This window comes from Ostrea edulis, chromosome 2 (assembly GCF_947568905.1).
Source record: "Ostrea edulis chromosome 2, xbOstEdul1.1, whole genome shotgun sequence".
In the NCBI taxonomy this organism is placed as follows: Eukaryota; Metazoa; Mollusca; class Bivalvia; order Ostreida; family Ostreidae; genus Ostrea; species Ostrea edulis.
Genome location: NC_079165.1, coordinates 30,757,024 through 30,782,641, shown reverse-complemented (window position 1 = coordinate 30,782,641; position 25,618 = coordinate 30,757,024). Strand labels below are relative to the sequence as shown.

Below are 25,618 nucleotides of genomic sequence, written 5' to 3'. Positions count from 1 at the left end.
CATTAGAGAGAAACCAAGATATTGGTATCACATGTTTATTGAAATATTGTACAAATTGCAAATGGACGGAGTAGCGGTCACAGAGATACACAGGGAATACTTCAACAACTTTACAACAAATTTTCAGTATAAAAAATATCACATTCTACATGGAAATGCTTCACTAATCTTAACAAAATATCAGGAGTCTGCATTCACTTGTTTATAAACAAATATTTGATAAAATCTTCCAGATAAACGAATATATATAATTTAATGTTCTTCTTTCACTCCAAAACATTTTTCCTCCATCAGAAAGTCAATCAATGTACAGTACCAAGACAATATCACAGATCAACAGTGCAAACTTTATCCACAGTGAAAAGATCCTGCTGAACAATTAAAGGTCTCAGTTTTTCTTCGCATTATTTGACTGTCTGCTTTTGGCTGATGCTGTTCTCTTGGGTAATGCGATAAATCTGGGCCGTGCAGTAATACTAAATTCTTCTGACAGGGCCTCTGTTACAATATTAAGCAGCGTGTTCTCGATTATTGATTCTGCAGAATTGCCAAACTCGGGTATCCTGCAGGAGAAAACGAGTGTCATATTACCTATCACAAAACATTCATCTATTATTAAATACTCGATTGATTTTTTCCCCTCCAAATGCATTCTACATCAATAAATCATAACTGTGAACAAGATATAACAGTTACACTGGTAATATTTGGTATCATTAATGAAGTACTGACTTCTTGAGATTTTGTTTTTCCTTTATTTTGGATTCCTCTTTCTTCACTCTCTCCACCTCTTCCATTGTGTGTCGTGGGGGTGTCTTAGTCTTTCTTAACTTCTGGAAAAAATAATTTAAGATGTAACTTTTGATATTGTTACTTGAATCAGTTTAATATCTGGTTCAAAGTCCATGAAACATTATGCAAAACTGAAAGTAAAAGGTCACAAAAAATTTTAATACTGCTTGTAAGGCAGTGATTTTCATTGCCTATGGTTTATGAAATCTAGAAAACATACATGAATATAATGAATTTTGCTTATAACAAAATTTTACTGTCCTTGGTGCTTTCAGCTCCAATACTATATATCTCTAAGGGGAGGGGAGACCAGAGATCTATTAAATTTTTTTTCTGAAAGCTACAGTTCTACAACTAAGATGGTTCCGTATAACCAGGTTTTACTGTATTATGGAATTGCCACTATTATCCTGGATAACAAAGCAAGTGCTAAGGAATACAGATTACTAATTGATTAGAATTCTGATGAAGCCAGAGGCTAACTGACCTTCTTTTCACTTTTCTGACTCTTCTTACTGCCGGCAGATGAAGGAGGCGTGGCTTCTGGAGAAACAGGAAGTGTGGCAGATGACACTCTGCTGAGCTCCTCCCTCGGGGTGTCCTCCTGGACAGACTTGGTCTTCCCGCTTGGCCCTGCCCTCATCTCTATGGGTGGGGCAGTGGTAGGTCTCTCTCCAATTTGTGTATAATATGGAACTTCATCATTGATCACTTTTTTCACTGCCTCATGGAAGTATGTGTCATCTAAAAGACCTCTGGGGGAAAAAAAGACATACAAGAATTACTGACTAGTTCTCTAATTACTAAGGGTTTTCTATCTAAAATGAATCATTAACAAGAAATCTAAAAGATGGCATCATCTTTTAAATGTATCACTGAATTCCATACCTCAGAACATTGCCCAGTACCCCAGATACAACATCAGCCTCCCCAGTACTACAGGGTATGATGTTAGAGGTGCTTGCAGCCAGGGCCTGCTTCCGACCAGCACTCTTGCTTACTCTCTCACTTAATGACCTGAAAATATGTCGTGATGAAAATATTGATGACAACATTGAAATGACTCTATAACACGGGAAAAGTAACAGATGTAGAAAAGTAACAGAACAAAGGCAAATTAATTAGAGGTTACTGACCTGTCAATGAAGAAGTCTCTGTACTCTTCCGGGAATGTGGCCTGGAATTCCCTGATGTCATGAGTCCTGGCGGTCAGTCCCAAATGTAGAAGGAAGGGTACGGGAGGCGACGGTTTTTCCCATAATTCATTCTCCTTCCTCTTCTTCCTGGAGTCCAGAGCTTTCCTCTCATCTGGAGACAGTTGCTTTATTGGTGGGAGGGTCTACAAAATACCACAGAGAAATTAAAAAAAACATTGGATGCTTACTGCCACTGTACATGTACACAATAATTTTGAAAAAAAGGTAAATCTGTTCATCTTGAATTCGTGGATGAGTTCACAAAACCATACAAAACTGACCTTATATTTTGTAAGTTCTCCCTCTGCTTCAATCTTTTTCTCTTCCAGTGACCTAAGATGGCTTGAAGGACGTTCCTGTAGAAAAATATATCTCTTAGCTGCAAATGTGTACAGATAAAAAAAAATTCTGTAATATTTTGATTATTTTTTCTAAATGTGATCTGCAAAAGATTCTTTTAATAGATAAACTAATCAATAATATAATATCATATGTCATGATAGCGTTAGTGTTACAACAACAAAAAGTTTGAATTCAAGAATGGTCATGCTTTTCTATGTGTACAGTAAAACACACTTATAACAAGCATCCTTATGATAAACTTATGCTTATTGTGAAGTAATATTCATTACCCTATGAGAGGAAAATAATGAAAATTTTATTGGATATAACAAAGTTTCATTGCAACGAACTTTTTTGGCTGACTCTTGAGGTTGGCTACAACCATGTTTGACTGTATCTAAAACCTATATTTTCTACAAATTTTCACTTGGACTTACCACAATTTCTACATCGTCCGTGAGCCTCTTGTCAGCATCCAGGTCATTCTCTGTGACACAAAACTCATATTTCTGTCTGTATTTCTCCTTTTCCCATGCAGCCAATTCCATCTTGTATTTATCCATCTCCAGTTCATCTGTAGTCTACAACATATAATGCATAAATGTGACACTCTCTGATGTATATGAAACTAACTAATGGTACTGTCAAAGGAGACCGTCCTTATGACATTATTTCTAAGAGCATGACAAGAAATAACATTCATCTACAATGAAAAATTGTGAAAATGATTTGATTACAACAATGATGAAGTGTTGACTGATAGTTTAACCATATAGGCCTGTTTTATTGAACATCCCCAATCTCTGATCATGAACACACAATACGTGTACTGGTATTTTAGTACATATACTACATTATATGGCAACAGGAACAAATTCTATAGAATGTCAGTAGAGGGTATCCTTCACAATATTAGAGATATCAGACTGAGACAAGACAGGAAGCTTCTAGAATACACTGATGTAATTCCAAACTCCAACCTGATCCAGAATCCAGTGTTGATACTGACACTACCGTATACCAATAACGTCTGTGCACCAACATCCAGGTTAGTTAATTTCAACGTTGCTTTATCGCACATGATACAAAATTGTCAATTTTTTTTACTGCATTCTAAACTCATAACTTTGAAATTTTTAATGCTTGATATGGCCTATCTCGGATAACTTGCTTCACAAACCAGATCAGATAACTTACTTCATAAACCAAATCAGGTAATTTACTTCACAAACCAAATCTGATAATTTACCTTCACAAACCAGATCAGATAACTTACTTCACAAACCAGATCCAGGTCGTAGAAGGATGGGACTCCACAGGCACTAAACACCACACGGCACATTCGACTTTCTCCAGGGGACAATCTTCCACGAATTGGAGATATCGACAGATACTGCATAAAATAAAACGTCTTCAGTGTAGGAAGAATTTTTGTAAATAAATAAAGTTTAACAATTTACCTACAAGCTCTGCTGATATTAAGCAATAAGAGTGTTGAAGACTCTACAGTTAATATCAATACTATGCATGTATACTTCCACCAAATGTTTTATCAAAGAAATGAAATGTAAAGCAATTTCTAAATGAAGCAAAATTATTAAGAAAAACATGTAAAATTACACAAATAATGAATGCACGTGTAAAATTAAATGCATTTCAACATATTTAAGTATTAAAAAACACCTTTTTAAGCCTTAGTTGAAATACCATGTAATTAAATGTATGCAAGTGATCAGAAATATTTTGTTATCAAAATATGAACAGTCATCTAAACATTACTATTATAATAGAAATAAAACTAGGCTATAAAAGCAGAGTTAGGAGGCAGACCTCTAAATCCTCACGTTTTGCTAACAGTGAAAACACTTACATCCTCAATGAACTGAAATATTATCAGTGTGCTTAAAACACATTGCACAACACAGAAATAGCTCTGTCACAAAACACTAGACATAGAGTTGGGAAAAGAAAAAGTTTGAGTATGGTAATTTACCTGAGCATCAGCTTGTGATGTGACATGCCATTCGAATGAGACATCTCGATCCTTAGCTCTGTTGGTAACAAACACCATTCTTCTGGCTCGACTGAACAAAGGCAGATTTCCGAAGGAAAGTCTCTCTTGTGACAGGTACATCAGCTGTACATGGAAAACAGCAGACAAAATGTCAAACTTCATCTGAAGTGTCATTCAAGTAAGGTCTTACAGTTACATCTATGTGTATGTGCACATATCATGTTTCTTTAATGAATACATTTGTAGAATACTTTTCCCTTGAATTTCATAGTAATTCAATTTATCTTATATACCTCAAGGATATTGTAAATCATTACAGCATATATATGTTTAATTCAAATGATTTAGAATGTATTTAATAAATAAAATACTTTATAAAAGGAAAGGATTTTTCCTCACCTGTCCTGGTACAGAGACACTCTGGACCCCTGGGACCCCCGTCAGATCCTGCTGGTCTGTAATGGGCATCGTGTCTCCCATAACTCTTCTGTCAAAGCCAACCCCAGTAAATGTCACAATGGCCGTGTCCCCATTATGAACGTGAACAGGAACATCAATCTACAACAAAACAAATTCAGTAAAACATACATCCCATCTCCGTAACATCTAATGAAGAGAATCTAACTTCAAAAGCTAGAATTATACCATGTATGTTTTGGCTTCAATTGGAGAGAATCTCCATTCGACACAGAAGGATCTTCCTGGAGGAATTTCTCCTACAGGTGTTAAACACTCAAATACTGGCTGGTCAAAGTTCTCCTGGAAAATACAATAGAAAACCATGAATAGTTCAGAATAACAAAGAATAATTGATCAAATCCATCACTTCGATGAGCAAATTTTTGCAGCACTATAACATAATCCATTTGATTTCCATTTTACCTTTCGCAAAAGCTCCAGAGGTGCAAGGTCAAAGTTGAACTTGACAGGTGAGGCTCCACCATTATAAAGCTCATACACCTGTTTAGGACTAACTTTTTCACCAACAGCAACAGGTGTAAACATGTGTTTGTTGGATGGGAAATGAATGTACTTCCTCTCAGGTTCCACAGTCACACCAATGAAATTCAACTGATAATATAACAGAACCATATTACAATGTTTGCAATGGAATACTTTCAAGTACAACCATTTTCAAATTTACCTATACTTGGTGTCTCTACTCACTTCTTACTAAAACTTATATGTAATTGAAATTTTTTTTTTAAAACAGAAGAAAGTCTTACCAGGATTTCTCTGCCCCTTGCCAGTTTAAGCAGAACAGGCAGTCGGTCAGTCCCTGCCATAGTGTGTCTGTACGTGAAGCTCACTGTCCTGCACTCACCCGGTTCCAGCTTCCCTTGCTGAGGCTCAATGGAGAACAGCTTGTTGTCCATCACCTTCATCTATAAATACAGACACAAAATCCAAAGTCAGAACTGTTGTAACAAATAATATGACTAACCATACACAGAGAATATCAAAATTGAATGCTTTGTATATTTCTATACAGAATTGTCCTAACCTCATGCAATTCATCTTCATCAAATTCTCCAGTTTCTGCCCAGTATTCCAACTCTAGCTGAAGGTCCGTAGGGAATAGGAAGGACCTTTGTACAGAAAGTAATTAGAATTAAGAATATGAACTCAAAAGCCAGGCCTTACATTAATTAAACTGCCATCATTTTAAGAGATTGTCTGATTACCATTCTGTGGCAACTGTTCCAGTGTTTTCGAACATGAGGTTCACAATGCAAGGTTCACTGTCTAGTGGAGCAGCACTGAAGTTAAAGTCCATGATGGCTCTTGTATACACTGGGGGCCTTCTAGCATGGCTGCATAAGTGAAATCAAAAGAAATATTTAATGGTAACGAAGGATTTTTTTTTCCAAAAATGAATAAAAGAATTAGAAATGCTTTCAGATTCAGATAAGTTTGAACAGATGATCTTTTGACCAGCTGGCTTACCTATGTCTTGTTGCTACACTGTATCGAATTTCTTCTGCAGAAGGGTCCGAGTCCAAGCACAAATTCATACTGAAATTCAGAATGTTATTTTCTCAATAAAAAAGTTTTCTTCCTCTGGAAGAAGCAGGTTTTGTATTGATCACCTTTGTAAACATTAAAATTGGAGCCTATTTCCCTGTGTGTATATGTACGTACTTGTCAAGTGAGAAGAGAGCCCAGAGTTGCTTTTTGCTGATGCCTACTGCGCTGCCATAGCACCGAGCATCAGAGACTGCCATTACAGGGAACACACCTGTGGTCAGGACATGACACAAGTGTTGGGGCTCCTGTGCCTTGGAACTGACCTCTTGACCTAAATAAATTAAATCCACAAACACATTTATTCACAAATGACACATGCCCATGTCTCTGACAAAAAAAATACTAACAATCAATGAAATCTTAAGAATGTGATATACATACACAAAATCTATTTATATGTATTTGATAATTATTACTATTTTCTAGATACCTTTATTGTTAGCATTATGAATATTAACATTAGATTCCTTACCCATGGGGGTGATGAGCTTGTAGGAAACGGCAAACTGATAATTAACCCTCCGGATTGGTTTGACTGTGGCCAGAATTTTGTGTCGAGATCTAGCAGGCAGCACTCCCTCTGTTCTATCCAGAACCAGGGCTACAAAATCAAAAAACTTTCATGCATTCAGTTCATACATTTGTGAAAAAATCTAAATAAATTAAAATAATTTCAAAGGATATCCAACATTTTAGCAAAAAACTTTAAAGGGTGGCAAACCTTTTCCAAGATGAAAAAAAAATGCTCTTTTCTGTCACTGAGGACAAAGTAATAGTGAGGAAATGTAATTGTTTACCTAGTTTATCATCCCTGGTGATTTCCTCTGGGTATGGCCCATCCATTGCCTGGTCTACTATCAGACTGTAGTGCAAACTACAGGTACTGTTGTTAACAATGCTGATCATCTTAGACGTTGAGCTACCCACCACCACATCACCAAAGTCCAGGTATGTGTTGTCAGCCTTAAAAATAACAAAACTGTAAGACCGAGACTTCAAAGTAGAACAAAATAAATGCTAAAACTCTGAATTTGTTCTGATTAATTACTCTTACTGCTATACATCTTTAAAGTTAGACTCTCAAAGAATACAAAGAACTTTAAACTTATTTCACACATGGTTTTAAATGGCTTTCTTATATTACAAAAAGCTGCTAAATCCCACAGTTATCATGTTAGTGATGACAGAATTCTGTACCTTAATGTCTCCAAGGGACCCCTCACCGATGGCCCGGACTGTGAATTGTTTCTTCTTGCCCCCTGATGATGAACTGTGGAATCCCTGACCCCAGACAATTAGACAGGGCTTCATGACATACTTTTCTTCAGCAGCAGGTACAAATGACCAAGTGTGGGCCTGCAAAATTATAAAAAGAAAACAGTAATACAGCATATGGCCTTAGCTTTGCTGCAGTTTCATTTTGGTTATTTTCACTGGAAGACAAAACCATGAAATTTTATCTGTAGTGAATATATGTATTACCTGGCCATAACATTCATATTGAATGGACATAAAAATCATAAAACAGATTTAGACAGGAAATTGAAAAAATAATCAGGAACAAAGGATTTGGTTCACTTGTTAAATAAAATTGCCTTTATATTTTTCATTTCGAACAAATCTCTGCTAATGCCTGATTCTTTAATAGCTTCAATTTAAAGTGGGGACTTTAGAACATACAGCTTGAATACTACAAAACTGACAAGTCAAAAAGGGTCCTCAAGATAAAAATCTGTAAGGGGTCTTCCTCTGTCTAATCCAAGTATTATGTATAATGTTCCCAAGGAAGCTAGAGTTATTGTGTCCCACAGAGAGTGCTGATGGATGGACAGACAGACAGACATAGTGATTACTATAGGAATCTGAGCATTACCTTTACATTTTATGAAAATCTTCTCAAGTTATTGCATAGGAAGTGCTACTATCTTTTAATATCAAAAAGTTCTAAGTTTCATACCTCTGTAATGACAAAGCTGATAAATTTGAAAATCAAAAGGGGTCTTTCTCTGCCTAATCTAAGGATTATGTATAAATTTTATGAAAATCTTCCCAAGAAAACTTAATAAGTTATTGCATGCCATAGAAAGTGCTGATGGATGGAAGGACAGAAGGACGGACAGTGATTACGATATGGCACCCACCATATGACAGGACCCTAATACACTGAACACTTTAAAACCTATTTTTATCTATCTATAAATAAGTTCTTCTACAGAGTTCATTTATGAAAGAACAGGGCATGTATATTTGTAGAGGTTTTTTTCATATCCATGGGAAAATACCATATTTGATATTTATTATATACCGGTATATATATATATTTATTACAGCAAATTTGAATATGAGTACAGCCCTCAATCCAAAAATTAAATGATGTGTACTGCATATCAATAACAGTTCTATCGATAACAGTTCTATCAATAAGCATATATAAAAATTAAATTGTGGGTTGTGCTCTGTACACAATTTTGAAAAATATCTTTAATAATTCTGTTTCAATTCTACAAAACGGTTATAATGATGTCATGTACAAACTACAGTGAAATCATGTCATAATAAATTTTAAGCACATACAATTTCTAAATAATTTGAATGCAGAAAAGTGAAAATCATTAAGTCTGATTTCTTCAAAATTCACAGCACCAAATGAGGTCCTATGTAAACCTTGTTGTATAAAACTGTGCAGTCCTAAAAAGGGATCCTAAAAAAATTTTTAATACATGTATTTACCATTACATAACAATTTGTTATACTTATTACCTGTGTCTCATTGGGCTGAATGAGGCCTGAAGATGGAGTGACAGAGAGAAGCTGCTTATCTTTGTAAACCATTTTCCATTCAAATCTGCAGTAGCAAGACAAAAGCATCAAACTAAGTGTTATACTTACTTCAGGGGAGATAAATACATGAGAGGAGGGGAGAATTTATTCTACAACTTGTATCTTATTTGTTTGTTAGTTTATCTGTTGTATGCTGTGTTAATTTTTTCATTACCTGAGTGGTATCCTAGAGACGTTTTTGATGGTGTAGTCTTTAGTGGTGGCAGTACCAATACAGGTCTGTCTGAAGTACATCACTCCATCAGTATCTAGCACAACTTCCGGAGATTCTGCTGAACCCCATAACTCAACACACTGAAAATAATTACACTTAAATTACAGTAAAATTACCAAAGTTTTCTTTATTTTCCTTCCTTTTTTTAATGGAGAGAATCTCTAATTTTTATTGATATACCTAGAATTCAAATTTTCCTGTAAAGAAGGAAAAAAATGAACTATTTATCCATTATAAATTCATCATTGTGAACATGCACAAATTTTTCTATCATCACCAAAAAGTATTGACCCATGAGATATGTGATTTTAGAGTAAAGGAACAATACTTTTGTACTATGGCATACTGCAGTAGTATTTTTATCTAGAGTTAAGTAATTGGTATACCCTGTTGTACTTTTCATCGTCATTGAGTCTAAAAGTCAGGTCATGTTTATAGTGCTTCACTTCACTGGGAGTTATCTTGACTACAAAGATCTGCTGTTGACCTTTCAGCAAAGCTTTAGATGGCTTCACTGTAAATGTGCTGAAAAAGAGAACCAAAGTTGTCAATCCAAAGCTATTTTCACACATGTATGCAAATGATAGCATGGCCTGTTCCGTAGTGCAGGCAGGTCAGCATTAATAAAAGTCAAAACAACACTAAGCCATACTTTGTTGGGTCTTTCAGGACATCGAACATTATGGGAGTTGTGCCATTGTTAGTCAACAGAATTGTCCTGTAGGTTGACTCCTTGGTGTTTACAGCGGGGAAAACAAGATGTGACGTGTCAAAGGTCAGACGAGGCAGGAAGGTCTCATTGTTCGCTTGGAATGTCTGACCTGTTGATTTAAAACCATAAAGATAAAAATCATATGAAACACAAAATATGATATCAGCATTGTGCATTCAACAAATTTATTTAAAAAATTTCAATCTGAAAGACAATGACAAATTTTCAAAACAGAAAGACTTTAACATTCCCTGTATAGACATGATAAAACTCATCGCTGTCAATCTCATTTTAAAGCATTTAGAATGAGTCCTACATATACATTTTAAAAATTCCTTTTTTCACCTTCAAAATCATTTTACTGGCTACTAAGTTTCTGCATCAATCTATAGTTAATGATTATTTACCTGTACAGGTGAGTGTGAGGCACCAAGGGGGACTGTGAGTGTTGTCCTCTACCAGGCGATAATCTCGCAAACTCTTGTAATAGGCAAAACATTCCAATTCTGCTCCATAGAACTGGTTAGGGACAGTCTAAAAAATAAAAATCTATATCACTCCAGAGGAACATTAACAAAAAGATAGAAAAATCTAATTATTCTGGATTTTAGTTACATATACTAGAAATCTAGCTAATGATAAGTTAAAAAAAAAAACTTCCACTGAAAAGATGTGTACTACTTGCTCCAAAATCGTATTTTACACTTACAGGTTTGAAAGTGACTTGGAAAGCACATGACTTTAGAGGAGGGATGTCCATGGTAGATGGCATAATGGAGAATGTCCTATCATTCCCACAATTCCATTGAATCGTTACCTTTCCATAGGTGTGATTTGTCACATTGATAATCTGTACAAAAAAAAAACCCATTTTATAAATACTGGTCTTTATATTTCACTTCTATATTGGGCTGTGTGCTATTAAAAGATGGAGAGAAAAAAAATCCACACCATCTGATCTGAACACTTTCCTCTGAATTTTGAATGCCAACTGTTATGTTTATCAATTACCAACAAAATAACACTTCTACCATATAAATACACAAATTTTCACTTAATCAAAAGTCAAACAGTTGAACTAACCTTGTCTTCTATGACTCTTAGATTAGAACAGTGTCCAAAGTCTGCAATGTTGGTATCTATGCTGACATGTGGAACAGAATTCTGCCTCCCCCAAAAAAGAAAAAGATTTCAGAATCAGTTGCAAATACAAAAAAATATGCTTATATAATGAATTTACACTTAGAATGAAGTAATTTTTTCCCTACCCCGTGGTAAGCAAATAAATCAATAACTGAATACAACAAATTATGCTTATACCATATTAGAATTAAAATCTCTGATGCTGTGCTCCAATTACTATACATATACAGTGGAGACTCGGTAATCCGGACGCTTCACCTTCCGGACGATTTTTCTAGGGAACGGAATTTTTATACATTATTTTGCATCATTAATCCGGAAATTCGCGTTCCAGATCCGGACGGTCACTTTTTACTACAAAACGTTATAATGCATTGAAAATTGTACCGTTAATCCGGACGGTAATTTTGTTTAGGGAAGGTCTGTGTCGGACAATTTTAGCAAGGTGTAAATTATAAAGAAAACAAGCCAAACTGTCTAATTGAAGCGATTACCTGTACCCTGTCAACACCTCCCTCCAATTAGGTGGTGTGTGATGATAAGTCCGTTAGATAGCACGTACCGATCGAGACATTGTATTGCCAATTTTCGCACATAAGATCTTTATTGCGTGTAGTGTTGAATTTTGTAAATAAATCTGTAGCATATTATTTTATAGTCTTGATCAATACCCTAATAGTATTAATAAATTAAACATCATGCCGTAATGATAATTTTTTTTAACTGCTACACGTATCAGTTGTACTGATTCGTAAATTGATATCGGCTTATTCAAATCTAAAGAGTGTAGATTATACTTCTAGATTCTGGATTTTATTCTGTTGATTGACGTGATATATACATGTATGTTCATGCACATGTATATATAGTATAATTTTTTAACGTTTAGAATGTCGCGCATGTAGAATGTACCTGTGTACGATTGATTCTTGTTACGATGTTGTAGAGTTTTATTGCTTTCGAAATTTTAAACTCTGCGTAGAAGTGAGAAAATTACCATTTTAAGAAAAATGACAATTAAATTCTGTATGTACCTGTAATGTTAATTTCACCCGAGTTTTGTTCCGTTACTATCGCATCATGAAAATAATAGGTGCGCGTGACTAGATCAAAGCAGTAGTAGGTCTTGATATTACGTGCTTAAATTATTTTGTTCTCCTGATATTGTCTTGGATAACTATAGAATAAGAAATATAAAGTCTGGCAGATTGAATTTTGGTTAAAGAATGTTGTCAACTGACATGATAATCACGAAATTCTTATATCAACTTTGGACGATGAAGATTGTTTTAACAGACCGCCGAACCCGTGAACCATGACAGATGGAAATTACCGGCCTCTTTAAGAAGTAAAAGTGTGATGAAATGTTTGAAATGTAAATGATTATGTTAGTTACTAATGATTTAATTACTTATAGTTACATATAGTGCTTCATTATTTGTTTTAGTGCATACGTTACACAGTTTTGTATATTTTTTTGTAGTGCTAATATACATGTATAATGTAAGCATAGGCAAATACACTGAACACATACATTAAATTTTAGTGCTTTGAAATACATGTAAATGTTAACATTATCATAATTTATTTTTACTAATGCAAATGGTTAAATCCAATGATAGAATGTGTTTAATTCACTATGCATCAATAAAGTAGGCACATATTGGCTACTTATACAAAGCTAGAAAATATGTGATTCAATTATCCGGACGCTTCATTTATCTGGATGATTTTGCTGGGAACCAAAGTGTCCGGATTAACGAGGCTCCACTGTATTGTGGTTTCATAATAATTTTGTGAACATCAAATATTTTGGTGTTTTTGTGGTTGTGAAAGTCCATGAAATCAAGTGATCAGCAGAGTACAATCGTTGCTAATACACTAATAAAGGAAGAGGGGGAGAGGGGTGTCCCAACAAATCCATGAAATTTGATTATCATCCCCTCCATGAAAATTGATAAAGCCACAGTATTTCAGTGGGAAATGATATTATCTTTATCTACCCATGATGATATCATTTAATTAACATTCATGAAATGACTGGTATTGTGTCCTTACATTGATGTCACAATGGAAGCCATCATTGAAGTACTCATCCATTGGAGGAACAACTGGCAGACTGGAATCCGTTCCTGTTTCAGATTTCTGTAAATACAAACATGTTGATGAAAATTGTCAAATATTTGTTTTGTAATAAATGTCCATTTGTTATCATTGTATCTTTGTTTACACGGATCTTACTTTGGTTTTAAATACTTAAAACTTACATCAGGAATCATAAGGCAACCAGCATCATCCAATTCTATCTTTCCTGTCTTCACGTTTTCATTCAGTTGCTACAAACAAAATAAACAAATCTATAAAATGTCAAAGAACACAGCAGTCACATTCTAAAGCAAATCCTTTTATTCATTTTCAAAGAAAGATCATTGTACAAATTCTTGTCAATATCAAGGTGTTAACCTGTGGAGGATTAAAAAAAGGCTTCCCCCAAAAAATCCATATCAGGTATTTGCATTATCCACATTTCTTACCTGTGGTACATAGTAGACTATCCTATTACTTGACGTATCATCTCTAGTGGATAAATAAACAACCCTTTCTCTACATGACATTTATCTTACCTCCATTAGATAAAAACAACCTCTCTCCCTATGACATTTGTATTCAAGGACAAAGCCCTTTTTCCACATGACATTTGTATTTATCTAGATATCTTACCTCTGGTGGATAAAGAGAAAGCCCTCTTTCCACATGACATTTATACTTGTCTAGATGTTTAGCCAAGAGAACAGCCGGTTTGATCAGCTCTGAATGACATGTTCCAAGCATATCCAAGAACAAAGGACCCTATGAAGAAGAAAAATTCATTTTGTTTTTAGATAATGTGGAAATCTTCTGATTTATATCAACACCCACTCAATAAAAAAATTTTCATATGGGTGGATACTTCTTTATTTTTTTAATTTCTTCTGTACTTAAGATACCCCACCCCCCTCCCCTGCCAAAAAAAAAAAAATAATTCCATTGATACCCCTCATATTGAGTCCAATTCCCATAATTTTGCAAAACTTTGTAGCTGGTAGTAAAATCTGACCTGATTGTGAACCATACATGTGACCCTCCTGTGGTAGTTGATGGGATGCTGGGGGACAAATTTCATCACTACTGTCATTGTGGTATTGGGTCGTACCACTCCTGAGGTCTTCTCAAGTTTAAACACACTCTCATTACAATCCAGCATGAACTGCAATGAAAATTACTCCCACTGAACACGGCTAATACATGTGTATACATGCCAACTATCTACATTCATGTGGGATTCTACTGATTTGAAGCAATCAAAAAGGCAAATCCCAACATGATTTGTAGTTTGAAATATTTGAAAATATGAAACTTTAGATTCTGTAAACTTTCTGCAACATAATACCAGTAATACTTGTACAAAAATTAAATCATTTGACACAGGTTTCATCCATGATTTCTGTGTCCAAAAAAAAAAAAAAATGGCTGTGGACCAAACTCTGTTTTAATTTGCTTAGAAGGGAAGGATTAAGGGCTTACATACATGTATACATGTATATATATGCATTGATTTACATTGTACTTCATTTCCTGAAGTAAAGTTAATTCATCTAAGTTTTATAAATTTGTTTTTATTCCCATAAAGAGCAACTACTTTACATTAATACCTGAAACGTGGCCTCTACAGCTGAATTGTTGACAATATCCACTGTCCTAGTAGCCACAGCTCCCAAATCTATCTGCATGAAATTGACACTCTTCGCTCCAAGGTGTACAGTAGGACCTAATATATAAAAATTACATAATGAGAATAACGGATTGAAATTTAAATTCCTTGAAATTTTATACCTAGTATTGAAATTCCATACCTTTTGAAGACCCAACACATTTAATGACTGCTTTACTGATATTTCCAATAGCAACAACATTGAAGTAGTCTGTAGATTTAGTATCTACTGTATTTGGAGTGTAAGTGACCTGTAAATTAAAGCATAACCTGTAGATTTCATAATCATTCAAACAATGTTATATCTCATGTTTGTAAAAATACTAATAATTAGCTAGTGAGATTAGCAATAAAATACAAAGATTTAGATTTTACTTACTGGAATTCGAACTGAACTCATTGGTGGAACAATGCCTTCTTTTTGTGGGCAATCAAACACTGTGTCAATGCGACTCATCTTGGAAGGGTGCTGTATCTTGTATGGAGCACGAACCTGTACCAAAAAAAATCAAACAACAATGTTTTCATTACTTTATATTCTTACACATTCCACTTTGTATGGAAATAATTTCTCTTCACATACTAATCATTTTACAAAAGAATTTCAAATATACATATATACATGATGTACAGGATTATTTTGGACATGCCGTACTTATACAATTACAAAAGAACACCATAAAGTTCATTTGTGATTTGATAGTGAAAAAAAATCTTACAGGAGCGAGATTGTGGAGCTCCACCCATTTCTGTATGGTGGAACCAACAGGAGTTTGAGAAAACTTGATTTCTGCTTCATGATTTGTAGAGTCCAGACTGTTGGAAGGGCTGCCAGGGGAGGATACCAAAATGTGAGGGTATTTACCTGTAAAAATAAACAATACACAGTAGTAAGTTAACATTTACTCTTATGTACTAGTATTATGATATCATTCCTTTGTATGTGAATTTCTTTCTTTTGAAAATGAAATGGGACACCACAGAATATGTATCATTTATAACACTATTTAGCGAGACACCAATATATATCATTTTTAACACTGTTAAAGTTTTCTGTAAGGCCAATTCAACTTAATCATAGATTATCATCCGGGTTCACAAAAAAATATGGGGTGGGTGGGAGGATTTTATTTTTTAATTTTATCCCCCCCCCCCCAAAAAAATTTAATGACAAATGGCATCACACACAATGTTAATCAAGTTAACATTCAAAGAATCCTTGGTAGAAGATATAAAACCAACATTCTGTGACTTTAATCATTTACTCATGTCACTGGGAAGCAAGTTTGTTTGAAATCGCAAGTTTTGCGAAAATAAAAAAAATCGAGGTGGGCCCTTTTTAGAGGGGCGGGTGAGGATGATAATCTATCAGTTAATTTTAATAGGCCTAAGTTTTGTACCTATGCCTTCCAGTTTTGTAATTTTTCCATACATAAGATCTGGTCCATATTTACACGCTGCCTCGCCTTGATAAACACAGGCAGTCTAAGTAATAAAAAAAGAAATAATTCAGCACATTACATCAAAATGAATATATTATTAAAAAGAAAAATCAAGACTTCCATCACAAAAGGTTTGATCTGTTTTTGTGTGAACTTACGATTGGAGTAAATGTTGCTTTAAATTGTCTAATTGATCCAGATTTAAGGATTGCAGCACTAGGCTCTACAGTAAATGGTGCTTTCATTTCCCATTCAATCTTTGTTTCCAGGTCCCTGAAGCAGAAATAGGATAAACATCATGTTTCATTTGGTTAAAAAAGCCATCTTATATTTCAGTTCTTAATAATGTTATAATGGGGGGAAAATATACCCAGTATTCTTGACTTCAAATGTGGTATGAACCACATCTTTAGCAGCACACATGTTAAAGTCCAAGAACTCAGGCACTGAAATGTCCACCTGTGGTAGGACAGCTCTGATTGGAAGTTCAAATGACCCATCCTGTTGATATTAATCATCATTAATTACATGGCAAATCAGAAATGAAATAATCATCATCGATTTTCTGATTAGGCCAAAATAAAATGTTTGTTTCCTATTTCACCTCTCAAAAAATTAGGTAGGGTAGGTAGGTAAAACATTTTTTTTTTAATTAAAACTTTTTTTTTTTAAATCTTTGTTTTAGATATGGTTTCAATAAGAATGTACATTATAAATATTTTTTCATACATTTTGAAGATCAATAGTAGTTAAACTGTAAATCAGAGAAACTCAAATGCAAAAAGAAAAAAAATCCAGATTAAAAATTCAGAATTTTTGTTTTCTTTTATATATATCATCAATAAAATATTTAGAGTTGGCAGCAAAAAGGTAGGTAGGGTCGGGAAAGTGGGAATACATATATTTTATTTTGGCCTTACTAAAACTTAGGTAATTTTGGTGTGTACAGTTTGAAATGTTGGCCATTTTGGTGGAATAGGAAAATTCCTTTACAATAAAAAGCTCCAATATTTCTATTCATATAAATATGTACATGTTAAATGAAATTTTCCCATATAAACTGCCAAGATCTGGTATTTAGAACATTACCTGATGCACACCTCTTATAAAGAAAGTTATAGTTATAACTGAAACAGGTTGATGATATGCAATTTATAGAGTAAAAACCTACAATGTATAACAATGTTCAATTTCATATTTCACCGAGAAGTACAACATGTTAAAACAAGATACTTACTTTCAAATGAAATTCTATTTTGTCAGTATAAACAACTTTTTCCAGTGGTCTGAATGTAACGGGCAGTGAAAAACTGGTTCCAGCACTAAGCACAACAGGTTTAGGATATAATGTTGAGAAAAATCTTGTGCTTGGTACCCTGTAAATATTCATAATTGAATACTTATAAACCTACTAAATTTGTGTCACCATGCAGTTAAAGAGAGAATATAGCAGCTTGGTGATCTTTCTTTATGCAATTTGTGAAATTCATAACATTTGTACCCACTGTCAAACAAACATAACATTTGTACCCACTATGTGTGTGTACGTGCACAAACATCTTTTGAGTCAACAAAAGGATACAAGTATTGGGCAACTTGGAAATTGCATATTGAGTAGTTTTTGAATATTTTTGAATACTTTCTGTTTATAAGAATATATTAATAAGCATTATCAATCAATAAGCTACTTACTTGTACTTTATTTTCTGTGTTTTCACATTCACATTCTTTAAGACAATGTTCTTTGTGTACTCTCTCCCAGGCTCCCATCCTTGCCAAACAATTTCATTAATCACTTCAATTCCATGATAATTTGTCTTTTCCATTGTTGTAAATAGTGGCATTTGAGGCACATACTGTTTTACAGGCTGTGGGGCTGCTGTCACAGCCACTGGCTGACTTACTTCAACCACTGATGGCATATTGTCTGAAAGTAGAAAACCGATAAGAATACAAAAAATTTCGGTAATGCAGTGTATGAAAATGCTTACCATAATACATCAGACAACTCAATTTTTTTTAGATACATCTTGCAATATATTAGGAGGACTTTATTAGCCGAGCTCACTTAGTATATCAAATTTTGCCAGTTAGGTTCAAATGCCCTGACTCCAACGTTTTTAGCATGGAATGAGTATAGACGGTAAGACCGTTAGTAGTGGGTCATTTGTCATACATAAAAAGGGACGACTAAAACTTGCATAAAATACATCATAAATAAATCTTCAAAGAAGTTCTGGCAAAAATGTTTAACATTAGCTCTAAGGTATGTTTGCAATATTAAGAAATTATATACAGAACAATGCATAATGCCCTGAATGAAGCTGTTTTACATAATGTTGTTAGAGGATCGTGATTAATCATATTACCTTTGAAATGGGTCCATTCATTTAATATGCTAAATCTTACGAAGTATTTTTATGAAATGATAGGAAATTTGGGTTTGTGACATCTTAAATACAGTGTATAATGAGTGAAAGAGTGTTTCTTTAATTAGACAACAGATAGAAAACATCTTGAATTCAGTTGAAATCAAGAAAAAACACTGAGTTCAGTTACCTTTTTCTGTTGTTATTGAACGTCCGCCATGATGTAAATAAAATAAAGATGGCCGTGTTGCTATGTTTCACGGGAGAGTTTGATCAGTGAGACAGACCTTAGAACTTAATCACAGTTGGATGCTTTGAATTGAAGTCGTGTAATAAATCTAAAGCTGTAGTCCTTTAATGAAAACGACTATCTGCTTCTCACTCTTCACAATCTTGCAATATTTTTGATATTAGAGAGTACTACCTACGTCCTACAACTCTCGTAGCAACCAAGTATAAATTGCGCGGGAAATTTAAACATAAGTAAGTTTCTCTAAATTTTTCATGTAAAATAATATTTTTTCTATATTTATATTCCCTTGAAGCCGATTTTTTCTCAATTTAGATTAAATAAACACCATTGTGTTTAGAAATATCAGGAGTAGCTGTCATGATATTTTTCAAAAAATGTTACGCACGATGAAATATTGCAGCCGGGAAAATAACAATTCATTCATTGGCCTAGTTTTTCGAAAATTACACAACTATATAGACTAGAAAAATCAGCTTTAAAACACATTATTTTATTTCAAACTAGAATATTAAATTTCTTTTAGAAACACGTGCCTATAGTCCATATTATATCTAGTCCTTTTTTTTTTAAATGGGATTTGAAACTATACGGTAAATGAACGTACTGAAGATCTGAAAGTGTCCGGTGCCCGAATTATTAAGTGTCTTTCCTTTATAACTGCCAATAAACAACGTGTAATAGATTTAAAACACAATATTTGGCAAAATCATTGCAAGTATATCTATAGGTCAGTATATACAATATGTATTTATTTCCATATAAAGCCTAAGGAAATTCCAGTTTATTTGTGAATTCCGTCCAAAATGCGAGACAATGTCAGTGTGCCACGTGTGCGAGATCGAAATCATATTTATTATAAGGATATCATTATAAAATTATTAGTTTCCACATTGAGATTAATATAAGCTACATTCCGTGGAAGGTGCTATTCAATGGTTTGTTAAAGGACACATCTCGTGTTTTCAAAGTATACAGAATTATATGCATTTTGTCTTCCTTATGCTTATAGAAATTATTTGTAATAGTTCGTTCGCTGAAGTATTGCGATAATTAGCCACAATACGGACTTAAATCTAAGCCCCGATTTCAAAAAGCCTAGTTAATTAGATAGGTAGTCACGTGGTACAGTGACGTCATATGCGACCTTCGTCGATCAACTTGTTGTAAAAGAAGTGTTAGATATTTTTAAAAACTCGGGTTTTAGGGGCCTAATGTATCTACCATGGATAACATTTATTTCGATGTTGACAAATTTCCCGAGTCTTATATCTTTTAGCCACCAGTGCATACAAATAGCGACCCAAATGTAGCGAGAAAAGCAAGTATGAAATCTGCATAAATTTGCGAGTAAATAATGTTTACATGGGATCACTGTCTAAACACAATTTGGTAATGCCATTTCTGTAAACAACTGTAATTAGCGTTGTTGCTTTTCTAAAATAAACAGTGCAATTATTAAATTTATTTTTGGAGAAGTTAGATAGAGCTAGGCCTAAATTATGATACGATTATGTATCATTGACAACTAGGCCTACTGTCACGGGTGCATTTCGAAAAAAATAATAATAATCAAACTTAATGTGAAAATCACAATACTTTTAAATTATTTTATTAAAGCAATTTTATCAGGCCTAATCATTAATTTTTGTTATCTACACGTTGTTACTCAGGAAGTGGGAGCGCGGCGTGCTGTTGTTGTAAACACGTACGCGTTCCTTAAAAAAAAAAATGAAAGCATTATAATTCAATTCAAAGTCGGGAAATATTATATTTTATTATTTATAATTGAAAGTTCAATTATCTTTTATCTTTAAATTTCTTTTTTAAAACTACCAGTTGGTAGACACTGCTAGTAAAGTTCTGCCTATATGTTGTTACAAGGTGAAGGTCAGTTTGTGCGAGTGTGTATTGAATTCGAAAGCAGAACGGAAAGCATATGCCGTAGGCCTATATGTAACAGTGCGTAGCTTCAATAGAACCATTTTCTCGCAGTTTATCTACGTCTTTGTCTTTAGTGCTTGTTTGAAAAAGTACAGGGACAAATTCTACTGGGGGTTTTTATGGCAAAGCCGTTGTGCCGACAAAAAATATTCACGTCTTGGCCCTCATACTTGAAAAAAACCACAGTCCAAATCCTCTCTACTGACAGCAAGTACACCCTTAAACGGCACAAAACACCCTAATGCAGTGTTATTTTCAAGCTGTTAATGTGATAATTGTTTGTTTGTCAATTAAATCTAATCTGTTTATGAAATGGCTATCAACTGTTTTCAAATCTTCTCGCTCGAGGTCGCATATGACGTCACAGATAATGGCGCGTAAAATATCGGAGAAAATATGCATATCGCAAGGTTTGAATTTCATCGCTTTCAAACTCGAAAACTACGCAAACTGTTTCATTTAAAACACATGTAAAGTAGTTTTAAGTATGAAATGAATTAATTTTGCTGAAAAAATTAAAAAGTTTAAAAACATGCGATGTGTCCTTTAAGATTTAAGTATAAACAAAGATAACTTACAGAGCGTGTTATGCAGAAACAGCAGTTTTATCTGAAAGTGTCCGTCACTTTTCTCTGAAAGTGTCAGTTTCAACTGAAGGTGTCAGTTTCAACTGAAGGTGTCCGTTATACCTATTTATAAACAACCAGAAACCCGCTGATCGGAGGGAGGCGATTGCATGTATCGATGGTGCCACTTTGTCGTCCCTATTATTACTATTGATGTGCATTGTGATATCGCTCTGTGTTCAATTTCCATGGAGCGCCAAATTAGCATTTAAACGCAAATAAATTGAAAATAGCATTAATCATTTGAAGATATGATTAATTCAATCATTGCGCACATCAATTATTGCTCCCATGCATCAATACTGAATTGATGCGCCAATCCATTCAATCATTGCCCACAATAACTGAAATTATATGCGCATCAGTTGAAATATTGCGCTCGGTAATTAAATTGATGCGTGCATCAATGTGGTGAAAGTATTGCTCGCAAAATTTAATTTGGAGCTCCGTATAGTAATAATAGTATAGCTGATTTGATGATTGTTCAAAGATACCTTTAATCATTCACAAAGATTCTGAACAAGGAACAAATGCGAGCATTTTATGTTAAAAAACAACAATTCAGTTAAAAGGATCATTAATTCAAGTATGGATATGTTGAATCGAAAATATCTATCAAATAATTGCTCTCTCTACAAGAATTTTGACAATCTCTACCCAGAGTTGTCGTTCCTTGCTCTCACAGTGTAAGGAATGATAACTCTGGGTAGAGATTAATGGATGATATCATTGATTCAATTAAAGGGACATAGACACGATTTGAGCTGGAAATTTTCAAATTTTATTTTTCCTTTTAATTGTTTACAATGCTTAACTAAAATATTTCTAGTGGTCAAACAGTTGTTGAGGTACATGGGAGATACAGAGCTCACATTTCTTTGTTATGTAAACAAGGCTCGTGCCCTGTTTTTGTTTACATGTGTTAAATACACTAGTTATCGCTTCGTTTAAAACAGTTTTTTTTAAATTTACGCGTTAATTCTGAACACAATTAAATAGCTTCTACTGTTTGGAACCTCTCATTTTGTTTTAAACATGATGTTTTCTATTAAGCAATCTATATGTAAACAAAAACATGCATGGCACGAACCTTGTTTACATATCGAAGAATTGTGAGTGCTGTATCTCACTTGTAACTCAAAACTTGTAACTGACATTACAGTTTATGATAACCATTAGAAATGTGCTTTAATAGCATTCTAAAATTTTGAAATGGAAAAAATTTTTCAGCTCAAACCGTGACCATGCCCATTGAAGTGGACACTAGTTGAATTATTGTGCGCATTAAGTGAACTATTGAGCGCATTAACTGAATTGATGCGCTCATTAATGGAATTATTGCTCTCTGAATATTCAATTGTTGATATCGTGATATACAGCACTCATAAATTCAACAAATCCAATAACGCTATCAACAATATAAATGAATATCTTCATATAATTAAAGACATCTTCAATTATTTGAGTTTATTTTTGTTTGGCGCTCCATGAATATCTACATAAATCAATTATGTTTCTTGGGAGAGCGGGGGGTGGGGGGTGGGGGTGTTTACATAATTCAGGGTAATCGAAGGCGTTGCTAGAGGGAACAGCGGGAAAATGAATGTTTGTGTCTCCACACCTCCGTGGCTTTGTGTCCGAAGACTACAAACTTGTTTATACTCTGACCCTAAAAACAAATTATCTAGTCGCCCAATGTGAGTTGGAGTTGTTATTCTTTGGGGGGGGGGGGGGTTGAGGGAGTGATTTGGGGCTTGAGGGAGTGGCTTTTTCTTTTGGGGGTTAGGATGAGGTTTTTGGGAAGGGTATCCTTTGAGGATTGGAGAGTGTTTTTCTTTTTTATCTTTTGGTTAGGTAGTGTGTACACTTGTGTGTGTGTGTGAGAGAGAGAGAGAGAGAGAGAGAGAGAGAGAGAGAGAGAGAGAGTACTTGTCACGGTTTTATATAAGAACTGTACCCCCATACATTTTGTGTGCGTGGTATGTGCGCCCCATCTCCGTTTTTTGTTTGTTTGTTAGTCACTCCCCACCTTTTCTCAGTTGTGCTTTTGCATAGCAGTCCCTTGTTCACTAATGCAATGAGGTGAAGTGACGCGTTTTGTAATTTTAGCTTGGTAGGGAAATCAACCCTGAAACCAGTGGGGATCTACGCACTCATTCCCCTTTGAGTGGGATATTTAGCCTGGTGGAGGAACTGTAGGCAGGCTGATTAGATAGGCTGACAGTTGCATGCTGTTTCAAAGTCTGTTTAAAATGATAACTGTGTATTTGCATAAAAGTTTTATCCTCGATTTTACTTTCAAATTGTGAAATGGATGTTAATATGTGAGGTGGGTAATAGGGAAGAAGAAAGGGGCTGGAGATTGAATGGAAGATGGGGGGGGGGGGGGGGCGAGAAGGAGAAGGGAGGGAAGTGGGGGTGGGGTGAGCGGAATGAAGGAGAGAAGAATGAAAATGGAAGGAGAGAAGACAAGAGTTGAAATGAAAAGAGAGAAAATGGTTAGGAAAGGGTTGGAGAGGTTGACCCCCCCCCCCCCCCCCCCCGATATACATGTATAATGTGAATGGGTGAATACTGTCAAAGATGATAAATTTTCTTGCATCGTTTTCATTTAAGCATCATTTATATCAGTTGTGTATGTATAACCCAATTGAATGATTACAGGTCCCCGTAGATGTGTGCGTGCGTGAACGCGCACGCGTGTGTGTGTGTGTGTGAGTATGCGTCGACTAGCTCATCCTTAAGAAGTGAAAAGGTAGTCGATGATGAAGTTGTAGAAGATTAAGTAATCAATGTCACAGACGTGAAATAAAATCTGTTGTGACATAGGACATGACCAATTTCGCTGAATACAGAAACTCAATGTCTATTTCCCTTCTGATCGATGTAAGTTTTATATCATTCGTGTATGGGTCGACATGTTAAAAAAAAAACACCACGACATACGATTCTCTCATATCAGCAAAAGGGGACTGACGTTTTGTGTATTGAGTTAAGTATGTATTTTGAGGAGTCCCCAGTCAATATCTGGTGTACATTTATCAATGCAGGGCACAGCTGTTCAACCCGGTCTGTCGAGTAAAGTCCAGTGATAAGTTATATAAATATAGATTTTTGTCACCCCTCTGAATGGTTCTGTTTTATACATATTTTTTCTCATCCAAGGACTCGTTAATTTTGAAGAGGGATGTAAGTTTTTATTTTATATTTAACAAACAATCAAACTTTGTTTTATGGAAGAAACATGTGTTCGGAATTTAGTGCTGCATAAGGGATTTTATGTCATAGACGCAGTGGAACAGTAGTAGGCGTGTATGTATATATACGTATGTAGGTATGTTACGTTAAAGGTGCACTGTTGATAAGGCCGATAACGAGAGATGATAAACTTATACTCGCGGTTTTGAAAAAGGTGCTGACAACGTCCTTTTCAAGGGTTTTCTTAACACTATCAATTTCTATTTGTTGTGAAATGTTGCGGGGGTATAGCTATAGACTTGTACGTGTATCTCTCGGAACCCGGGTCTACTCTGATTAAATTAGATACTAGGATTCCTTCTATACCTCTCATTATCTACACAAATTCGAAAGTTCTATTTTCGTTTTAATTTACCTTGAATCAGGAACTTGATAACACTCTTCACTGATAGTACATAAACTAGCACACACATCGGAGATTTGCGAAGACTACACAAATTAAAGACGTAAGTTTCAGTGATGTATTCATTTCTTGCTTTACATTCTTGCTTTAGAAGTTGTTTGTACTATTATTGTAATATATGGGAAATAATACATATAAGTAATCTGTACACCTATAAAACTTGTCGTGTATTTGGATTTTAAACAGCTAAAAATAGCCATTATAACCAGTCCATAAAGAATGTACGCCCTTAATTAAAAAGGTGTATATGTATACTTAAATTATATTATTTGCTCAAATAATTAATTACCATA

General features: G+C 34.6%; 2 protein-coding genes across 6 annotated transcripts in view; one reads left to right on the top strand and one right to left on the bottom strand.

Moving 5' to 3' along the window:
* Nucleotides 1–19: 19 nt before the first annotated feature.
* Nucleotides 20–25,350, bottom strand: LOC125678339 (cilia- and flagella-associated protein 65-like). Of its 3 annotated transcripts, none has more exons than XM_048916729.2 (42): nucleotides 25,278–25,350; nucleotides 18,168–18,402; nucleotides 17,713–17,851; nucleotides 16,846–16,976; nucleotides 16,634–16,748; nucleotides 16,434–16,518; nucleotides 15,753–15,898; nucleotides 15,413–15,526; nucleotides 15,176–15,284; nucleotides 14,975–15,090; nucleotides 14,380–14,529; nucleotides 14,004–14,132; nucleotides 13,550–13,618; nucleotides 13,341–13,427; nucleotides 11,223–11,303; nucleotides 10,849–10,989; nucleotides 10,547–10,673; nucleotides 10,080–10,248; nucleotides 9,814–9,952; nucleotides 9,368–9,507; nucleotides 9,133–9,217; nucleotides 7,570–7,728; nucleotides 7,170–7,335; nucleotides 6,845–6,973; nucleotides 6,487–6,643; nucleotides 6,292–6,360; nucleotides 6,030–6,158; nucleotides 5,849–5,933; nucleotides 5,571–5,729; nucleotides 5,227–5,415; nucleotides 4,990–5,103; nucleotides 4,744–4,902; nucleotides 4,324–4,467; nucleotides 4,201–4,212; nucleotides 3,607–3,723; nucleotides 2,768–2,911; nucleotides 2,270–2,344; nucleotides 1,929–2,131; nucleotides 1,681–1,809; nucleotides 1,280–1,547; nucleotides 733–833; nucleotides 20–563 (listed from the first exon to the last, which is right to left on the bottom strand). In XM_048916729.2, the coding sequence occupies exons 1-42, from the start codon at nucleotides 25,333–25,335 to the stop codon at nucleotides 389–391; spliced, it is 5,448 nt and encodes a 1,815-aa protein (XP_048772686.2). In that variant the 5' UTR covers nucleotides 25,336–25,350; the 3' UTR covers nucleotides 20–388. The 3 variants fall into 3 exon arrangements, with proteins under 3 accessions (XP_048772686.2, XP_048772689.2, XP_048772688.2); XM_048916732.2 differs by lacking the exon at nucleotides 25,278–25,350 and adding an exon at nucleotides 19,035–19,246; XM_048916731.2 differs by lacking the exon at nucleotides 4,201–4,212.
* Nucleotides 24,798–25,618, top strand: part of LOC125678341 (spermatogenesis-associated serine-rich protein 2-like) — a 41,166-nt gene continuing 40,345 nt past the window's right edge. The window contains exon 1 of one of the 3 annotated variants that reach the window (XM_048916737.2): nucleotides 24,798–24,853. The gene's annotated coding sequence lies outside the window, so the exon portion shown is untranslated. Of the gene's footprint in view, nucleotides 24,854–25,231; nucleotides 25,369–25,618 lie in introns of those variants that run through there. The other 2 variants (XM_048916736.2, XM_056153735.1) reach the window with 2 other exon arrangements.